This window comes from Gopherus flavomarginatus, chromosome 13 (assembly GCF_025201925.1).
Source record: "Gopherus flavomarginatus isolate rGopFla2 chromosome 13, rGopFla2.mat.asm, whole genome shotgun sequence".
Lineage (NCBI taxonomy): Eukaryota > Metazoa > Chordata > Testudines > Testudinidae > Gopherus > Gopherus flavomarginatus.
Genome location: NC_066629.1, coordinates 16,934,471 through 16,953,448, shown reverse-complemented (window position 1 = coordinate 16,953,448; position 18,978 = coordinate 16,934,471). Strand labels below are relative to the sequence as shown.

At 46.4% G+C, this 18,978-nt stretch overlaps 1 protein-coding gene across 1 annotated transcript in view; it reads left to right on the top strand.

Moving 5' to 3' along the window:
• The window catches only part of SNX19 (sorting nexin 19), a 49,157-nt gene extending 30,762 nt beyond the window's left edge, over positions 1 to 18,395 (top strand). The window contains exons 9-11 of the mRNA XM_050921560.1: positions 11,849 to 12,033; positions 13,351 to 13,438; positions 14,513 to 18,395. Of these exons, the coding sequence (XP_050777517.1) occupies positions 11,849 to 12,033; positions 13,351 to 13,438; positions 14,513 to 14,648 (409 nt within the window). The 3' untranslated portion in view covers positions 14,649 to 18,395. The remainder of the gene's footprint in view (positions 1 to 11,848; positions 12,034 to 13,350; positions 13,439 to 14,512) is intronic.
• Positions 18,396 to 18,978: the final 583 nt, after the last annotated feature.

Genomic DNA, 18,978 nt, shown 5'->3' with positions numbered 1-18,978 from the left:
TGTGTGTGAGTGTGAGAGAGAGAGAGACACAAAAATCACATTGGTTATTGACATAATCCAGTCCTCCCCAAAACCTGGAATTTTGGATCCACTCTTTTTGTCTCCGTCTCAAACAACTTTTTCTTCAGAAACTGTTCTTCCAAATTCAGCCGCTGGAAACAAGCAAACTCTGTGCTTTGATAGTAGTTACTGCATTGTTTTAACCATATCCTTTGTCCTTGGTTTGACTCTTCAAGAGTCATCACCTTAGTAAGGGCTGATTTATCTCTTCTGCATGGGGTGGGAGATCAGCTATCATTTGGGAAGAGAGAAGAGAAAAGGGTTTGGGGGAAACAATGCCTCTCTCTTGTGGAAAAGAGCATTTAATTTCTTCTTTTTCTTTACCGGCTTGCGAAGGGTTAACAGTGCTTTTCCGTAGTTTATTTCTGAACTAGGCTAATGAAGCAATCTATGGCTCACAGAGACCGGCCTCTCCCTGGGGCGCTGTTAAGAGCTTCATTGGCTCAATAAACACTTGATGAAGACCTTATCAAAAGCAGGGGAACTTTCTGACTTCATGAAAAATGAAGGGCCTGGGCTTTTTTTTTTTTTTTTTTTTTTAATCCTCTGTTTCTTTCCCGTTCTCCCGCCTTCCATGGCTTGGGGAGTGATTCAGTTGCAGCTTTGGTGCTTTTATTCCTGGGGAAAGATTGAGAGCCCTAGAGGAATGAATCCTTCTGGCTGCATATCGAGTGCACCCCAGAGAGCAGCGGGGCAGTATTGCCCCCTCATACACACACTGCACCCAGTATCTCATACCTGCGATCGAAGGCTGCTCCTGGTGGAGTCAGAAGGGAGAAAGAAAAGGCCTGATGCCCCATTGCCCTGCAAAGTGTAGAGTCATTTACATCAGTATGTGTAAAGCCTCACCATTCTGACTCACTTGGTGTAAAGGAGACTGTTGTACTCGGATAAACTCACAAGGCTCGATTCACACTGGGCATAGCTCTACTCTGCCGTCTTCAGCGGAGCTGCTTCAGGTTTGCACCATGGCACGTGTGCGCTGTGGGTTTAGCAGGTGTGAAATTGGCAAGACAGTCTGTTCAACAGGAAAGCACTGAGCCCTGAAGGATGGAGGCTGCTGCACTGCTGAACAAACACTTCATCATATTGTTCTCGGGCTGGGGGCACAGAACACATTGTTCGCAATTTAAACCACTGTAAACTTTTTACGGGGTAGCAAGAGACAAACGTTTCCAGTAATTCAAGGAGATGGTTTACTTCTTTTACTCTATTCTTGGCCAGCTCTTTAAAAGGGCTTAGGGTGCTTCATGTTCTTTGATTTATGGAGGGCTCTTTTTTTCTGTCTGTCCTCTGCAAACAATTCAGCAAACTGGACGAAGGCTGGTTTGCTCTGCAGGCATCGGATCCAAGTTTTCCAGCTCTGAGCTCCGTGCGTTTCTTTTGACAGCATGAGGGAGAAGCAAACACATAAATTCTGGTGATTGCAGCATCAGCAGGTGCTGAAAGGAGAGGCTGGCGGGAGGGGGAGGTGGGATATCTTCCTTCTTGATTTTCCATTCCTCTAACTGTTCCTGAAGCAATTGTTTCCTTGGCCCTGTATCCTCATTTCTTTCCCCAGCTCCCTCCTCCAGTGGCTTTGGGAGTGATTCAGTTGCAGCTTTGGTGACTTCAGTCATTTTTTAAAAAATCATTTTTATTGTGAGTGAACTTTATTCCTGGGGAAGGATTGAGAGTGCTGAAGGAATGAATCCTCCTGGCTGCATATCAGGTGCACCCCAGAGAGCAGCAAAGCAGGATTACCCCTCCCCTCCCCACCCCCACCACCCAAACCAAAAAATCACATAAAAAAAAATTCTACAAAGTCATGAATGCTACAGCGTTCTGCAGCTTTGTGCCTATGTTTTGGGCCATTGTTCCATTTGGATACCTTGAGTTAAGGATGGGCTTGTGGTTTAAGGCACTGGACTGGCATTTAGGAGATAGGCACTGAGAGAGGAAGGATTGTCCTGTGCTTATGGCACTAGCCTAGTACTTGGGAGACCTGGCATCAGTTTCATGTCCTCCACAGGCTTCCTGCATGACCTTGGGCAAGTCACTTAATCTCTCTCTCTGTCTCAGTTCCCCACCTGTGAAATGGGAGTAACAGCCCTGCCCAGCCTCACAAGGCTGATGTTAGGATTAACCTGTTAAAGACTGTGAGATGCTCAGATCCTAGGGGCTATGGTAATACAAATAACAATAATGCTATCATAAGATGCTTATCTAAATGGACAAGTTCAATCGAGCCGTATTCTGTGGCCTTGGGTGAAGTGTCAGGGTAAATGTCTTAATGGTTGGGAGACGCTCGCATATACCATGGTGAAGTATGTAGACACAGGTGTTCCCTCCTGACTAGGAAATTGTGTCAATAAAGGAAGTCTCTTCTCCAAAGAGGCTTTCTGAGGCTTTCCTTTGAGCCGGGGCAAGGTCAGGCAGGATTTTGGGGGCGTTAGTGAGGGCTGTTAAGGTATCCATGAGGCACAGGTGTGATGAACCGTGCTCATGTGTCCCTCGCTGTCATGGCTGGCACAAGGATTTAAATAATCTGCAGTATATAGATGAAGAATGCTGTTGTAGGTACTGAGACCCAGCGGTAGTGCATCTGGTTTAAGAAATAAAATTGTTCAGGTGTCCCTCTCTTACTGAGGAGGAGTGTGTATGTTTTTTAAAAGGGAATCTACGTACTTAGTGTTACAAAGGAAAAGAGAATGCTAGATAAAACATGAGACAGAGAGGTCTAATACCATAAGAATGCCCATACTGGGTCAGACCAAAGGTCCATCTAGCCTAGTAACTTGTCTTCTGACGGTGGCCAATGCCAGATGCTCCAGAGGGATTGAACAGAACAGGTAATCATCAAGTGATCCATACCCTGTCGCCCGTTCCCAGCTTTTGGCAAACGGACACTAGGGACACCATCCCTGCCCATCCCGGCTAATAGCCATTGATGGACCTCTCTTCCATGAACTTATCTAGTTCTTTTTTTATCCCTGCTATAGTCTTGGCCTTCACAACATCACAACCTGCTGCCTATTAATTTCATTTGGTAGCCCCTAGTTCTTGTGTTATGAGAAGGAGTAAATAGAACTTCCTTATTTACTTTCTCCACACCAGTCATGATTTTATAGATCTGTCATATCCCCCCTTAATTGTCTCTTTTCCAAGCTGAAAAGTCTGTCTTATTAATCTCTCCTCATATGGCAGCCGTTCCATACCCCTAATCATTTTTGTTGCCCTTTTCTGAACCTTTTCCAATTCCAATATATCTTTTTGAGATGGGGTGACCACATCTGCACGCAGTATCCAAGTTGTGAGCGTACCATGGATTTATATAGAGGCAATATGATATTTTCTGTCTTATTATTTATCCTTTTCTTAATTATTCCCAACATTCTGTTCTCTTTTTTGACTGCCGCTGCACATTGAGTGGTTGTTTTCAGAAAACTCTCCACAATGACTCCAAGATCTCTTTCTTGAGTGGTAACAGCTAATTTAGATCCCATAATTTTATATGTATAGTTAAGATTATGTTTTCCAGTGTGCATTGCTTTGCATTTATCAACACTGAATTTCATCTGCCATTTTGTTGCCCAGTCACCCAGTTTTGAGAGATCGTTTTGTATCTCTTTGCAGTCTGCTTGGGACTTAACTATCTTGAGTAGTTTCATATCATCTGCAAATTTTGCCACTTCACTGTTTACCCCTTTTTCCAGATCATTTATGAATATGTTGAAAAGGACTGGGCCCAGTATAGACCCCTGAGGGACACCACTATTTACCTCTCTCCATTCTGAAAACTGACCATTTATTCCTACCCTTGGCTTCCTATCTTTTAACCAGTTACCAACCCATGAGAGAACCTTCTCTCTTATCCCATAACTGCTTACTTTGCTTAAGAGCCTTTGGTGAGGGACTTTGCTAAAAGCTTTCTGAAATCTAAATACACTATATCCACTGGATCCCCCTTGTCCACATGCTTGTTGACATCCCCAAAGAATTCTACTAGATTGGTGAGACATGATTGTCCTTTACAAAAACCATGTTGACTATTCCCCAATAAATGATGTTCATCTATGTGTCCTGACAATTTCGTTCTTTACTATAGTTTCAACCAGTTTGCAAGGTATTGAAGTCAGGCTTACTGGTCTGTAATTCCCGGGGTCACCTCTGGAGCCCTTTGTAAAAATTGGCATCACATTACCTATCTTCCAGTCATTTGGTACAGAAGCTGATTTAAATGATAGGTTACAGAGTAGTCCTGCAATTTCACATTTGAGTTCCTTCAGAACTCAGGTGAATACCATCTGGTCCTGGTGACCTATTACTGTTTAGTTTATCAGTTTGTTCCAAAACCTCCTCTAATGACACTTCAATCTGGGACAGTTCCTCAGATTTGTCACCTAAAAAAAGGGCTCAGATTTGGGAATCTCCCTCACATCCTCAACTGTGAAGACTGATGCAAAGAATTCATTTTTTGCCTAGTCAAAATAACCCTGGGAATACATTTGTCATGCTGAGTTTGGAATAACAATGCACTCTCGTTTCCCTCTGGAGTTTCAGATGGAGGTACTATTCCCTCACTTCTTGTCTCGAGCTGTTGTAGAGTGTTAATGTTGAACACCTAAGGGCTCTTGCGGTGATGCTGTACATGGGACAGAGGGATTCCCTCCTGGCCCTGCAGATGAGCTGTTTCTGTTCCTACAGAATTCTCAGAACCTTTTGCCAGGTGGTATGGATATATTTGCATCTCTCCTCGTGTGTCTCCATGTGTCACCATTCTCTTTGGCATATTGTACTACCTTGGTCTTGCTTTTTACTTTCCTGTTGTCTGGGAGGTGCATTAATTGGTCTCAAGGAATTCAAGTTTCTGTTCCTGAGCAGCTGTTCAGTCACTGATCGTGGGAGGAGGTGGCAAGGTGCTGCTCTGGGATTAATACGCTCTCCTTTCACCTCTTGCAAACATGGGTTTGAAACCTGCTGGAGATTGTGATCTCAGGGCTTGTCGAGGTGTGGGGCTTCACTGGTTTAACTTAAGGGATATTGAATTGATTTAGCTAACTTAGTGCAAAAAAACAGTGCGGGCACTTGTATTTCAGTTTAAAGCAGGCTTACTTCAATTTAATTTGCCTCCATTAGGAACAGATTTAAGCCAAACTGTAATAAGCCACTTGTCAATTAAAATAAGTGTGTCCACACAAGGGTTTGCAGTGTGTTAGCTAAATTGTTTTAAAAACAGGTTTAAGTTAAACTGATACAACTCCTGTGTGTAGACAAAGCCTGGGTGACTCCCCTTCGAACCTGCAGGGAAGCTTGACTGATTCACCGTACTCTGCCTTTTCCATCTGCAAGGAATCCAGCGGGTGGTCAGCCATGCTCCCTCTGAGGCACAGCAGCCCATCTTGCATTCAAGAGTCAAACGAGGTTTCAGTCCACACACAGCTACTTACCCCTCTCTGCTGACTCCCAGGGCAGTGCCTTCACCACATGACCTTCCCATCTCAGCAGCACTCATTGCCTTTTGCTAGGGAATAGGGTCACTCTATATGCTCATCCCCAAGCTCATGTTCCCCACCTATGGGGATTTCATGTTTTATTCTGTCATGATGGGGCCCCTTCAGTTGACCTTGGAGTTCCATCCTAAGCCCTGGTATTAAACCAGCTCTTTTTTAGCAGCCACTTCATTCCTCCATCGGAAGCTATTTCAAACAGAGGATCCTTACAGCATGGGCAAGTTATGTGCCTCCAGACAAGAGGCCATGACCCATTGCCTCTGCATTCTGTCTCTTGACAGTGGACATTTTCAGAGCTTTTTGGTATCTGATGCTCAGGGGTCACTTGCTGTCTATTTCAGGTCCCCTCTGCAACACAAGGAGATGGTTCAGTGATCGGTTAGTTTTAATTTCTTTTGGGGCCCTATTTCTGTATAAAATACCAGAGTGGAAATAGCAACTTATCAGCCATCCAAAATAAAGCCAGCTCTATTTGTGTTTGTCAGCAGGTTTATTTCTACCTGATTTTCTGTGTGTGTGTCTCGTCTGGGTGTCTACCTCAAAATATTAGTGCTTTAATAGTGCAAAAAAATCACTTGTGAATTTAGCACTGGTGAAAGGTGCCAGATTCGCAGCTTTACACATTTAAGTTCATGCATGAGAAATATTAACCCTTAATTAGTGTGTGGCCTTGGTGTCTCTCTGAGGGCTGGATTTTAGCGCAATAGATCTGCTTGATGGCAATGTCAGCTTGCCACAGCAGTTTGGGATTGAGTCATCTGGGGTTTTCTATTAATTGATCCAACCTGCCTTACGCAGCAAATAAAATTGCTAAAGCAGAGCCATTTTTGCTCATCTACCTTTAATGATCTAAGATATTGCTCCTGTCTGCCAATAAGAACAGCCATACTGGGTCAGACCAAAGGTCCATCTAGCCCAGTATCCTGTCTTCCGACAGTGGCCCATGCCAGGTGCCTCAGAGGGAATGAACAGAACAAGTAATCATCAAGTGATCCATCTCCTGTCGCCCATTCCCAGCTTCTGGCAAACTGAGGCTAGGGATAGGGACAGCTTTAGGCCGATTCCCCCTGAATCGGGCCCCATGCCTAAGCGGGCCCCACGCCCAGCCAGAACATGGCAAGCCTGCGGCCCCGCAACCCCCGTCGGAGTGCAGCAAGTCCTGCAGTCCCGCTACCCCAGCCAGAGTGCCGGCCTGAGCACGGCAAGTCCCGCGGCCCCGCTCCCACGGCCAGAGCCCAGCAACCCAGCAGCTCCGCTCTCCCAGCCGGAGCCCAGCAACCCCGCTACTCTGGACGGAGCCCAGCAACCCCATGAACCACTTCCCCAGCGAAGCGCTGCAAGTCCCACGGCCCCGCTTCCCCATCCAGAGCTCAGCAAGCCCCGTCGCCCCCTTCCCCCAGCTGGAGAGCAGGCAGACAGCTCTAAGCGCGCGGCCACACTCCCCCCGCTGGAGCGTGGCAATCCGAAGTGCCGCCGAAGACTCAGAGCACTGCCCAGTGAGTACATGCCGCACGACTTGGGCCCCGCACTTGCTAAAGCCAGCCCTGGCTAGGGATATCATCCCTGCCCATCTTGTCTAATAGCCATTAATAGACCTATCATCCATGAACTTATCTAGTTCTTTTTAAAACCCTGTTATACTCTTGGCCTTTACAACATCCTCTGGCAAGGAGTTCCACAGGTTGACTGTGCGTTGTGTGAAGAAATACTTCCTTTTGTTTAATATAATTTTGTGACTCCTAGTTCTTGTATTATGAGAAGGAGTAAATAACACTTCCTTATTTACTTTCTCCACACTAGTCATGATTTTATAGACCTCTGTCATATACCCTCTTAGTCATCTCTTTTCCAAGGTGAAAAGTCTGTATTATTAATCTCTTCATATGGAATCTGTTCCATGCCCCTAATCATTTTTATTGCCCCTTTCTGTACCTTTTCCTATTCCAATATATATTTTTGAGATGAGGCAACTAGATCTGCACACAGTGTTCAAGTGTGGGCATACCATGGATTGATATAGAGGCAATATGATATTTTCTGACTTATTATCTATCCCTTTTCTAATGATTCCCAACATTCTGTTCTCTTTTTTGACTGCTGCTGCACATTGAGTGGTTGTTTTCAGAAAACTCTCCACAATGACTCCAAGATCTTTCTTGAGTGGTAACAGTGAATTTAGACTCCATCATTTTATATGTATAGTTGAGATTATGCTTTCCAATGTGCATTACTTTGCATTTATCAACACTGAATTTCATGTGCCATTTTGTTGCTCAGTTGCCTAGTTTTGTGAGATCCCTTTGTAGCTCTTCGCAGTCTGCCTGGAACTTAACTATATCTTGAGTAGTTTTGTATCATCTGCAAATTTTACCACTTCACTGTTTACCCCTTTTTCCAGATCATTTATGAATATGTTGAATAGGACTGGGCCCAGTACAGATCCCTGGGGGACACCATTATTTACCTCTCTCTATTCTGAAAACTGACCTTTTATACCTACCCTTTGTTTCCTATCTTTAACCAGTTACTGATCCATGAGAGCACCTTCCCTCTTATCCCATGACAGCCACTCTCAGAGAAGGAATGTGCTGAGTTAGATGAAACCCATGTCCGATTTTTGTCTAGCAGTTCCTACCTTCCCAGCCTTTTTTTTTGTTTGGTAGATCCACCCTTTAATGGGATGGTAGAAGGGAGCCCCCATTGGCTGTGCCACAATTGTCCCTTCATTTTCTTTTTCTCCTCAACTTGTGTCTCCCCTTTCTTTCTTTTTCTCATCTCGCTTTCTAATGTTGATTCTTTTTAGTCCTCTCTTTGTGAGGCTTGCCCATCTTTCTAGTCCCCAGCCCACGGGAGCCGACAGATTGTTTGGAACAGTGGAGCCCATTGGAGATCAAAAGGAGCCAGCACATGTGTGCTCTTGCAGCTGAGCACAACTGGGACAGCAGGCTGCATCCTTACCCCTATGAGCTGCCCCTGAAACTGGCTGCATTAAGGGCTGGCTTAGGAGCAGGGTGGAAACTTGGGCACCTTTTGAAGAGCTATCTGCTGCTTTGCCCACCGCAGCAGGAGCACAGGGAGGTGTGAATCTGGATCAGCCCTCTCCTCTCTTCCTGCACCCTGTCCCCAATTTGGGAAGCACAGAGCTAGACTGAAAATAGAAAATCAAAGAGTGTAATAAATAACCCCCTCCCCATCCTAGGCTTTATAATCACAATATCTATGGCCTGTAACCATTTGCACATCCTGTCCCCCAACTGGATGAGAGTAAGTCTTCAGAGTCAGGCTTACGCTGCTGATACTGACGATCTCACATTCAAAATTAACTTTCTGCAACATTTGCTTTAAAATTTCCCTATCGGTGACGTTCCAGCCAGGAAACATGTTTGCTCTTCATAGGAAGCAAGCACATAAAAGTTATTGAACTTAATGGAGATTAATCCAATGAAGAATTGGATCTAACATCCCTGGAAAGATCCTTGGCCTGAATCCTGAGCTTTAACCCGACATCCCCAACGTTCTGCGACCCTCTCAGACACTGGAAATCTATTAATTAGTCTGATTTTAAGCATGGCATTGCCCCTAAAGTAGGTGCAGTTCCACACCTGGAAAACCGTGTCTGTTGGTTGTGGTTGACCCTACCATTACCAACTAAGCATGACGAGCAAGATTTTAAAGATTTTAAAGTGTGCTGATGCTGGGGGCAAAGTTGGGTACAAGCCAACGCACTTTCAAACGTCACTGTTGCCCTGGTTGGTGCTCTTGATACCTTGCGCTCTAAGTCTGGTGCAAACTAGCCTATTGATCCCAAGGGCGTGCTCAGATAGCATAAGAAGGCTCTGATTCTGGTTGGAATCACAGGACGCTGTGGCAATACACAAAGAAGCACTGCTGATGGGGCAGCTGGGGAAAACGTACCAAGTCTCTGGGATAACCATCCAGCTGCCCCGGAGGAGTACCAGGAACAGGCCTGTTTTGAGCGGGATTACAAAGACCTTACAGCTCTGGAACCAAGACTGGTTTTATTTTCTTCTCTTCTTTATGTTTATTCGTAGTTATTAACCGGCGTGCACGTGCGCATATGTATACATGTGCACGTGGGTGCCTGAAAGCCTGTTGATAGGGAGATGTATTCCTTGGGGCATAAGGCAGGGGCACATAAGGAATGATATCACTGTAGCCCTGCCCCTTGACAACCATTGGTACTATCCAGAGTTTTCTCCCTCAGTTACCTTCGAGTGTTTCTATTCTTAGTGCCGCTCTTGTTCTGTCCACTTGTATTTGGAAGCCAGGAAAGAAGCCCTTGGCCAGCATGCCCAAGCTGAGAAGAATGCAGACAGTCTGGCAGAGCGCAGGTTAAATAAAGTTTGTCTTGGCAGGGCCCAGCTCTTGGATGTGCTACAAGCCACTGGAGCATAGTGATGATGGAATTACAAACACCAGCACAGGCTGCCAAATGGGACAGGTCTCCCGACACTGCTCGTGGACTGCTATCTGCTGGGATTCTGTGGGTATGTCTACACAGCAACTAGACAGCCACGGCTTCCCATGCCAGTCAGCTTGGGCTTGCAAGGCTTGGGCTGCTCGGCTGTTTCATTGCTGTGTAGACTTCCACGCTCGGGCTGAATCCCAGACTCTAGGACCACAGGAGGTGGGAAATGAAAGGCCTGGAGAAATTGCAAGCTTTCCCCATAGTCAACACTCCACTGATTCCTGTAGAGCCCTGTGCTGGCACAGACTGAGGAGAGAGGGGCTGCAAGTTTCCCACTGCTGGCGGTATTGTACTGGTCTTTTCAGTGCCTTGGAGCTGAATCCTGGTTCTGCTCAAGTCCGTGGGAGTCTTGGCATTGACATGAGCCGCATCAGGATTAAGATCATGCTACTCCAGGAGGCCGAAAGGGTTCCACCCTGCATGGCTGATTTTTGCGGGCAGGGAGAGCTCCGAAGCTGATGGCTGCCTGACTGCAGAAGCATGTTTCTGGTACTTGGGAGAGTGCTGTAATGTCTTGGAGTCTGGGGATGTGTGGGTGGTGTCAATGAACCTTTCCTGCACTGGCTGTACATGCCTCCCGGCTCCTAGCCGGAATGACATTCCCGTGGCTGTAGCCTTAGGATTTGCAGGTTGTTACCATATAAAGGGCACAGTCCTGTGCCAGCAGGAGGTCCAGTGTGAAGTTTTTTTGGAGGGTACATAACTTTCCTTTTAATAGATATATGGCATAGATTTTTGGATGCAAGTTGCAATGATTTCACTGCCTTCCATTGGTGGAGAGGAGCAGAACTGAGGAGGAGGGGAGGGAAAGCCAGCAAAGGAGATGAGTACAAAACACAAGGACAGCTTCACCTCCTGGCCCTAGGAAGTTATAGCTTTGGTCTTAAGAACTAGCATTACTAAAGACCTTCAGTTGTCTTCTTAGCGTCCTCTGGCCCCTTCTATTCCCAAGCATTTCCCCTTAGCCTTTACTCACTCTCCCCCAACCCAAATGAGGGCTGGCTTTTGGCACAAGCAATGGCAAAGCACCGCATGAGGTCCTGTGTTGACTTTCTCTACTAGCAGTGGGACAGGATGAGGAAGGCACACAACACCAAACCAGATTCCCTCGCCAGGCTGTGCTGGCAATGGGATCAGGATGGGGAAGAAAACTGGTAATACAACATACTCCCCTCTGCCACCACATCTTAGGGGATGTTGCTGCTTGGGTGAAGCATCAAGAATGCCTGTTTCTGGCTTCGGCTGAGGGGGATCAGGCTGGTCTCTGAGCTGGGTTGATTCTGAAATCAAAAGCGTTAAAGATGCTCTTGGCGATAAGGCACCAGACGTAGAGCAAGGAGCCCTGGGCTCTACTCCCATCTGTGCCATAATCTGCCCTCAAGCCATTCGTTAAGGGCTAGAGCAAGCCACAGGCTTCAAGGGCTAGTCTGACCTGTACAACACAGACCTGGGTCCCATCGGGGGCCAGCTTCATGAGTAGTTGTATTGATGTCATGTGAGTAACTCCTCCCCAGTGCAAGCAAGGGCATCCCTAATCTGGCCCTTGTGCTCTGTGCCTGCGTTTTCCCATCTGTAGAGTGGGGGTATCCATCTCTGCCTGCCTCACAGGTGGGTGAGGAGGAGCAGCTAATTATTGGCTGTGAAGTGGCTGTGATACCCTGTGGGCTGTTGATGTGAAAGGGGTAGCATTTTATAAAGCCCATCATCCCTTCTTCAGGAGACCCGGATCAGCGGGTGGCTCAAGAGCTAATTCCCACTGTAGCCGTCTTTCACCTTTCTCTCTCTCTCTCCCCTTGCCTGCCTGCAGATGGCTGGAAGTGCAGGTGACTAACCTGACCTGCACTCAGCGCTGGGTCCAGTACCTCCGATTGCTGCAGGAATCCATATGGCCCGGGGGAGTCTTACCAGCAATGCCTAAACCTTTCAGGACACAGGAGCAGAAGGAGGCAACGGCACAGCAGGCCTTGCAGAGCCTGATGGGACTCCTTCCTGGTGAGTTTGCCATGCAATAAACACCCAAGGGCCTCTAGCTATGTTATCTGGATAACGGGCCTTGGCTCTTTAGGGATCAGGCTCTGAAAACCATTCCACCACTTCGCTATGTCAGAGAGCAGGTGTGATAGTGACTCCTGGAGCCAATGCTTAATGTGCCGCAAGTGCTGAGCACCATGGGCTGTGAGCACTGCAAATGAATGGGAGTTTGTCATAGGCTCATTGGCCACCCCTGAGAACAGGGCAAGGCAGAGGGCTGGGGAGCCCCATAAGGGAATGCATTGCATTGTTACCTCTAGAGATCTGGTTTCAGAGCATGAGAGAGCCTGCTTGCATTTACCCACGTGCTGTCGGAGGCATGGACTTGAAGACGTCTCTTCTTTGCCCCCCTTTAGTGTGTTTAGTGTGAAACACTTTGGAAAATAGTAATTCTTGCTCTCTAAACTCCGTGCAGTTTTAACACCATTGTCAGCCGCAGCAAGATCCAAGACCTGGCAAATTCACATCACCTGAGGAGTTAAATGACCCATCAATAAGGCTCCCACTACTTCCAAGTGAACAGCCACTGTGCTGCCCCAGAGTTACTTGAGATAATTCACACAGTTGTCTCCACAAAGTCCAGGACTCTGAGGGAGAGAGGGCCTGCCATTTGGTGACTTCTAAGTACAGGCCTCTTCATCTCCCTCCTTTACTACTGGCCACTTAGTAGGAGATGGTCTTCCATCAGAGCCACTCACTAGGGAGCCAGCGCCCCAGCAAAGCAAGAAGGTGCTGATCCACTGAAGGTACTATCTTTCAGAGGAGGTATAGAACAGAATTCTTTCTGCTATCGTTAAAAAAAAAATGGGGTGCTTTTCCACACGACTACAATCATTAGCCCTGATATGCTGGCCAGATGGTGTTCATTTACATTTCCCTGTGTTTTAGAACAGCTGCTGTGTGGTCCACCCCAGAGGTGGCTGCATTTCAGAAGTGGGTGAAGTAATCCATCTGTGGATAATCTGTAAAGCATGTTAAGATTCTTCTCCATCTGCTGTTTATTATAATTAGCCGGAGGTTGTCTCTTTGGTCCAGAAGCTCTCTTCTACGTTTGGTTCTAGAGCTGTACGATATGTCTGGTATTAAGATTGGGCTTTAAGATGTGTGTTTTCCTGGTATTTTTCCAAGTCGGGGGAGGGGGAGCATCACTTTTTGGGACATCTAATCAGATAGAAAAGCCCTTTAACATCCACTGAGTTCCTAAACAAGTGCAAAGTGCCCTGTATTGTAATTTAGGTAGGGGTTTTTAAAGACAAAGTGTCTCTCTGATGTTAACAGACTTAATTCTGGAAATCCTTGGGACAAGCAGATGTCGACTGAGCTGGAACCTGGTCCTTGAGTCACTACGTCAACCCATCATAAACAGGTAGCCTTGACAACGGGGCCGCCTTAGCCTCCATAGGCCACGGTCATTGCTATGCATAAACCAAGTACTGCATCGCGCGGTGGACTCCCTTGAAAAAACCGACTGGTTAGGAAGTTTCCGATGATGAAGAATCACACTGGAATGAGTAGACTCTTTCAGACCAAGGGGGATCACTGTAAAAGTTCATCTCCTGAGGCTTTGACATGAGGTGACGATTAGAAAATGTCAACCTAAACATGCTATGAATTAGCTCAGCCGATCTGCTGATTTCATTGATACAAATAGTGCAGCAGGAGACGAAGCCAGACCCAATCTGGGATTGTCCCATTGTTGAAAAGGCTTTAAGTTTGGTTGTGACTACACTACAGATGTGATTTCCCCTGCTTGCGTACAGGTGCTCACACTAGCTCCCATCAAGCTAGCATGAATATAAATAAATGTGTGGCCGCAGTAGCACGGGTCATAGTAGCGGAGGCATGGCTGAGCTGTGCTGGGTACACACCCACCAGTTTCTGGCAGGTTTACACTCTGGATAGCTCAGAATACCTCTGCTGCCGCTGGCTATGTTGCCACAACTACACTGCTCTTTATACTTTATAGCTTGATCAGAATCAAAATCGTCCCCATGGGCAGAGCCGGGCAGGAAGTCATATTCAGAGCTTTCGTGGGCATGCAGTGTATGTGTTGCATACACAGATGGCACGCCACTGAGCATTATGTAAAAATATATTATGCATCTCTGAGCTCCTCCGGTGCATTCTGCGTACTAGTCCTTCTTTCTGGGACTGATTCTAACCTTCCAAACTTCTCAGCAGCATCAGGTAACTACTGTTCGGAGGGGAAAAAATCACCCACCCATTGAAGCATTTCCTCCTCTTCTTCTCGTGTGTGGGATTTTTTCCCCCTCCCTTACCCCAGCCTGGGGCTCTACGGTGAGTTTGGCCTCTAATGGCTGCGTTGTACACAGGTGCACAGCATGCTTGAGTGAATGCGGACTTCCCTCTGTTAGCAGACATGTCAGACTTCTGTCTCTTTTCATTGATGAGCCTATGTTTTCTCCTCTGTCTCTTTCAGGCACTTGGTTTACCGCCTCTCGGACATCCTGCTGGAATTTTTGATACTTAATAACTCCAGTGATGGTCCCAAAACAACAGCTGTAACTTCATCTGTTTCAAACAGCCCCGAGACAGCAAGCATTTCCCCACATTAACCAGGGCTGCTGTTGCCAGCGACAAAGAAGAATGGGCAGCAGAGAAAATAATTCATAGGCATCAGGCGACTGGCATTCAGTGTTTGCTGGACAGAGCTAGAAGTTTCGTAATTAACTACCCCAGCTGGTCCGACATGAGGCTTCTTTCAGGCTTCTCCTTGTTGGTGGGGTAACTGACTATGCCCAGTGTGAGCAGATGGAGATGTTTGTGTGTAACATTCGTTTCCATTCCATAACTCACGTGATGGAGGGCAAGGAGCTCACGGCGGAAAAGCACCTGATCTCTCTTGGGGCAAGCAGGCTGCTAAGTGAGGCCAGGCCAGCCACAAATCCTACTTGGATGTAATTTCATGCCCTTACCTTTGTCTCTTGAATCTGAGTAGTCCTGACCCAGAATGGTCGGTGGCACAACAGGATTGGTTCAAGGCCTTTGGGCCCTGGCACTGATGTGCAGAGACATGACCCCAGGATGTCCCATCATCTGAACTCCCATTGACTCGCATGCCATATAAGGCAAAGAGAAGGAGGATTGCAGCTCTTATCCTTAGTGAATAAATTCACCACTTAGCTCCTCATTGAGCAAAGGCTGCACGGTGCTGAGATTCCTGCCTGACCTTCTCCTGTTCAGGGTGGATGTCTGCGTGGAGAAATCCTCCTGCCATACCTGTTCCTTCCTGGAAAGATGAGACAGAGACAAGAAGACATCCCCAGAGGGAGTTCATGCCTTTGGTGCTTTCCATCCAAATCTATGGGAACTCCACAGTGATGGGTAACAAGCAGAAAGCTCCTGCCTTGCCTTAGGGGCAGGGGAAAGTGCCTCACACCACTGCAACTCCAAGATCATCTTGTTTCAAGATCCCTCATTTCCCAGGCTGAGGAGAGGGATCTGGGGTGAAACAGAACTGGAGGGCACCACATCCATCCCTAAGTCATCTGCCTGTGCAGGGAAAATTGAAGATTATGGGGCAATGGCTCCCCCACCCCATGTTGTCTTGTAAGTGGGGATTGTTAAGGGTCCTGAGGTTACAATGCAGGCACCGCACCACAGATAAGCAGCAGCTTCTTTAGCATGAAGGCCAGATACTGTTTGGAAACTGAGACCGTCCCTGATCTCAGCTTCACCAGAGGATCTCTACCATTGATTCGTGGGCTACTCTGTGGAAGAAAGGAACTGATTCATATGAGGCACACGGGCAATAAATTAGTTTCTATAACCATAGACTGCCTCTTACAGCAAATTCTTGGAGATCCATCACCTCACTGGTGCTCAAAGGAGTTTATCATACAGCTCTCATTGGTAGCTAAGTGGGAAGGTGGCTAAAGCAGGCAGTGGGTGTCCATACTCCAGGGTTCCATCCCCAGCTCTGCCCTGACTTGCTGTGTGACCATGAGCAAGTCACTTTAACCTTGTTGTGCCTCAGTTTCCCTAGCTGTAAACTTGGGAGGGATATTGTTAGGGTTGATCTATTGTTTGCATAGTGCTTTAGAGACCGGGTATGTTGTAGAAGCAGCACATGGTGGTATTATATATCTATCGCCAATCACTGTACGATGCCCCAGGGTAACAATCTCTACAGCATACCAAAGGCATCATGGGCTTATGGTGCCCCGCTGTTGAATTAATGTTAAAGCAGGTGAACAGGGCATATGAGCATCAACAAAAGTATTTGCATTTCATTCAGCTCATGGGCCACATTTCACCAGGTCCCAAGCGACAGCATTGGACTTTTTCATCCAAGAGGACCCTGCCTCCTGTGATTCTTGACAGTTTTAAATAGATAATGGGGGAGAGCTGACATGAGAGAGGCCTGCACGGTCATGACGATCATTTCCATTCTACACTACATCCCAATGTGCTTGTCCTCTCTTACAAGTGTTACACTCAATTACCCACGAACTGAAAGGGAAGAGCATTAGCCTGTCACACGAGCCCACTAGGCCCCAATCATTGTGCTGGATTTGGGTGTGCATCATTTTCACTGTAGTGGACATTTAGCCGTAGGAGTGAGTAACACTAGTGCAGGTAGCCTTGAAGACACAGACCCTGCTCCTTCCAGAGGGAGACAGCTGCAGTCTCCTGTGTGGGTATCTACCCTTTGGTGTGTGTACTGCCTACAAGTATGTGAATGGTATAAACACTAAGGGAGTGGGATCATATAGGATGGTCTGGGGGAGCCCAAAAGCTAAGGAGGACTCAGATGAAATTTAGCAAAAGGAAGTTTTAGTCTGTCTGTGAGCGAAAACTTCCTAACCAATGCCATGATCTCTTAGGAGAAGGAATAGCCTCCCAAGTGGAAAGGGCGAAAGTCCATTGTTTGAGTCATTTAAGACTCAAATTGGGTAAAGAATTGGAGAACATACCATAGGGGACAGTCCATCCCACAGTGGCAGAAAGTACGGAGTAGAAAGTGGGATCCAATAGGTTTTTCTGTCTCCAATTTCTCTTTGTTATTCTTAGGCCACAGGTTGCCCTTCAGCATCCCATTTCACTTCTTCCTCCTCAGTCCCTGGCTTGCTATTTTGTTCTTCTGTCCCATAATTTTGGTTTACAGCATATCCTGACCTGCTTTTCCCTAAGGAAGTCTAGGAGAGGCCCTAAGAGAAGAGTCCATCAGCCACAATCTGATGTAACATTATTGAGCCCTGTTGCAGGTCTGGCTAGGGGCTTCCCTGTTTGTTTGGTTTTTGGTCTGCTGCATGGACATAACCTCATGTATTGGATGTCTCAGGTCGTACCCAATGTAAACCAGAGAGGACAAAATAAAAAGACTGGTTGATGGGTTAATCACTCACCTATAAATCAGATCCTGCAGTGTCAGAGGGGAGAAAGGGGGTGATATTTGCAGTCCTTAAAGCCATGGAATATAGGATTGGACAGGAAAGAGGGTGAGCCTAGGGTTCTCACCTGTGGAGAGGGTTTGAATATTCTATCTTGAACTCTGAGGTTACCTGAAGGCAGCTTTTCATGAATATATAGAATCATAGAATGTCAGGGTGGGAAGGGACCGTATCTAGTCCAACTCCTGCTCAAAGCAGAACCCATCCCCAGACAAATTTTTGTCCCAGATCCCTAAATGGCCCCCCTCAGGGATTGAGCTCACAACCCTGGGTTTAGGAGGCCCATGTGTAAACCACTGAGCTATCCCACCCCTGAAAATCTGTTGCCATTCATCATATGAGGCATATGGAGTGAGTTCCTCTTGCAGACTGTGAAGGATATAGCCAGAGACCCGGCACTTCAGTGGGAGACTAGTGTTAGTGTGTTGCAGTTGTAATGTGCTATTGCTTTGTGCTTGCGCTGTGCTATCCCTTTGTCCATGGATCTCCAAGCCTCTTTCCACACCTACCATTTGCCTTTGGGGCAGGGACTGTCTCTCACTATGTGTATGTACAGTACCTAGCGCAACAGGGCCCTAATCTTTGTTGGGGCTTCTAGACTATACCATAATATAAATAACTATTATACCTAGAAAGGTAACAACTTCTCATTTATGTACCAGCAAAAATAACAGCTGCATACTTAACCAAGAATTGTAATTCTGCACCAAATCCCCATGTCTTCACCTGGGTACAAAAACTAACCACCAACTATATGTGGACTTACTAGTGTATGATAATATTGCAACGCATACTTGTGTATAACTACTGTCCCAAATACCTGTATATATCAATGTAGACAAAGATTGTACCATGTGACTTGTGCTCTTATTGTAATCTGTATATAATAATACCCTACCTAAAAATGCATACCTGCTTGTGGATTTAAAATGTGTATTTCCTGGAAAATACCCTATAAACCACATACTGTGAAGAAAGAAGAGAATAAAACAGGGAGGATGACAAGCAAAGGCTGAGGAGAGATGGGGGAGTGGGTTAATAGTGTGTCCCAGAATGTAGGCTGCAAATCCTTGCATAGAGGAGACTGCAGTAGTTTGGAATTGTAAAAAGCCACCAGCTTTTGCTGTGCAAATATTGGCCAGTTTAAGTAGAGAGAATAATGCTGCTGTTTTCACCAGCTCATGTGCCTTTATGTGATGGTGACTGATAATTAAAAGCAAAAAGGAGGAGAGAGCTAGCAAAGAAAAATTCCAACTAAGAATTAAAATATTAGGTTGAAAAAAAAGGGGAGAAATTGTATACAACTAAGCGCTTGGGTCATATATTATTGCAGATTAGCTTTGCCACAGAAAGATCCCATATGCTCTATGAAATCCCATTACCTATGAGTAAGAGAACATTTGCACAGCACATGTGGCAGGGAGAGCTGCTGGAGCCAAGTTCCCTTCCATAATATCCACCCTAGGGTAGATTGGTCTATTTCCAGTGTCAA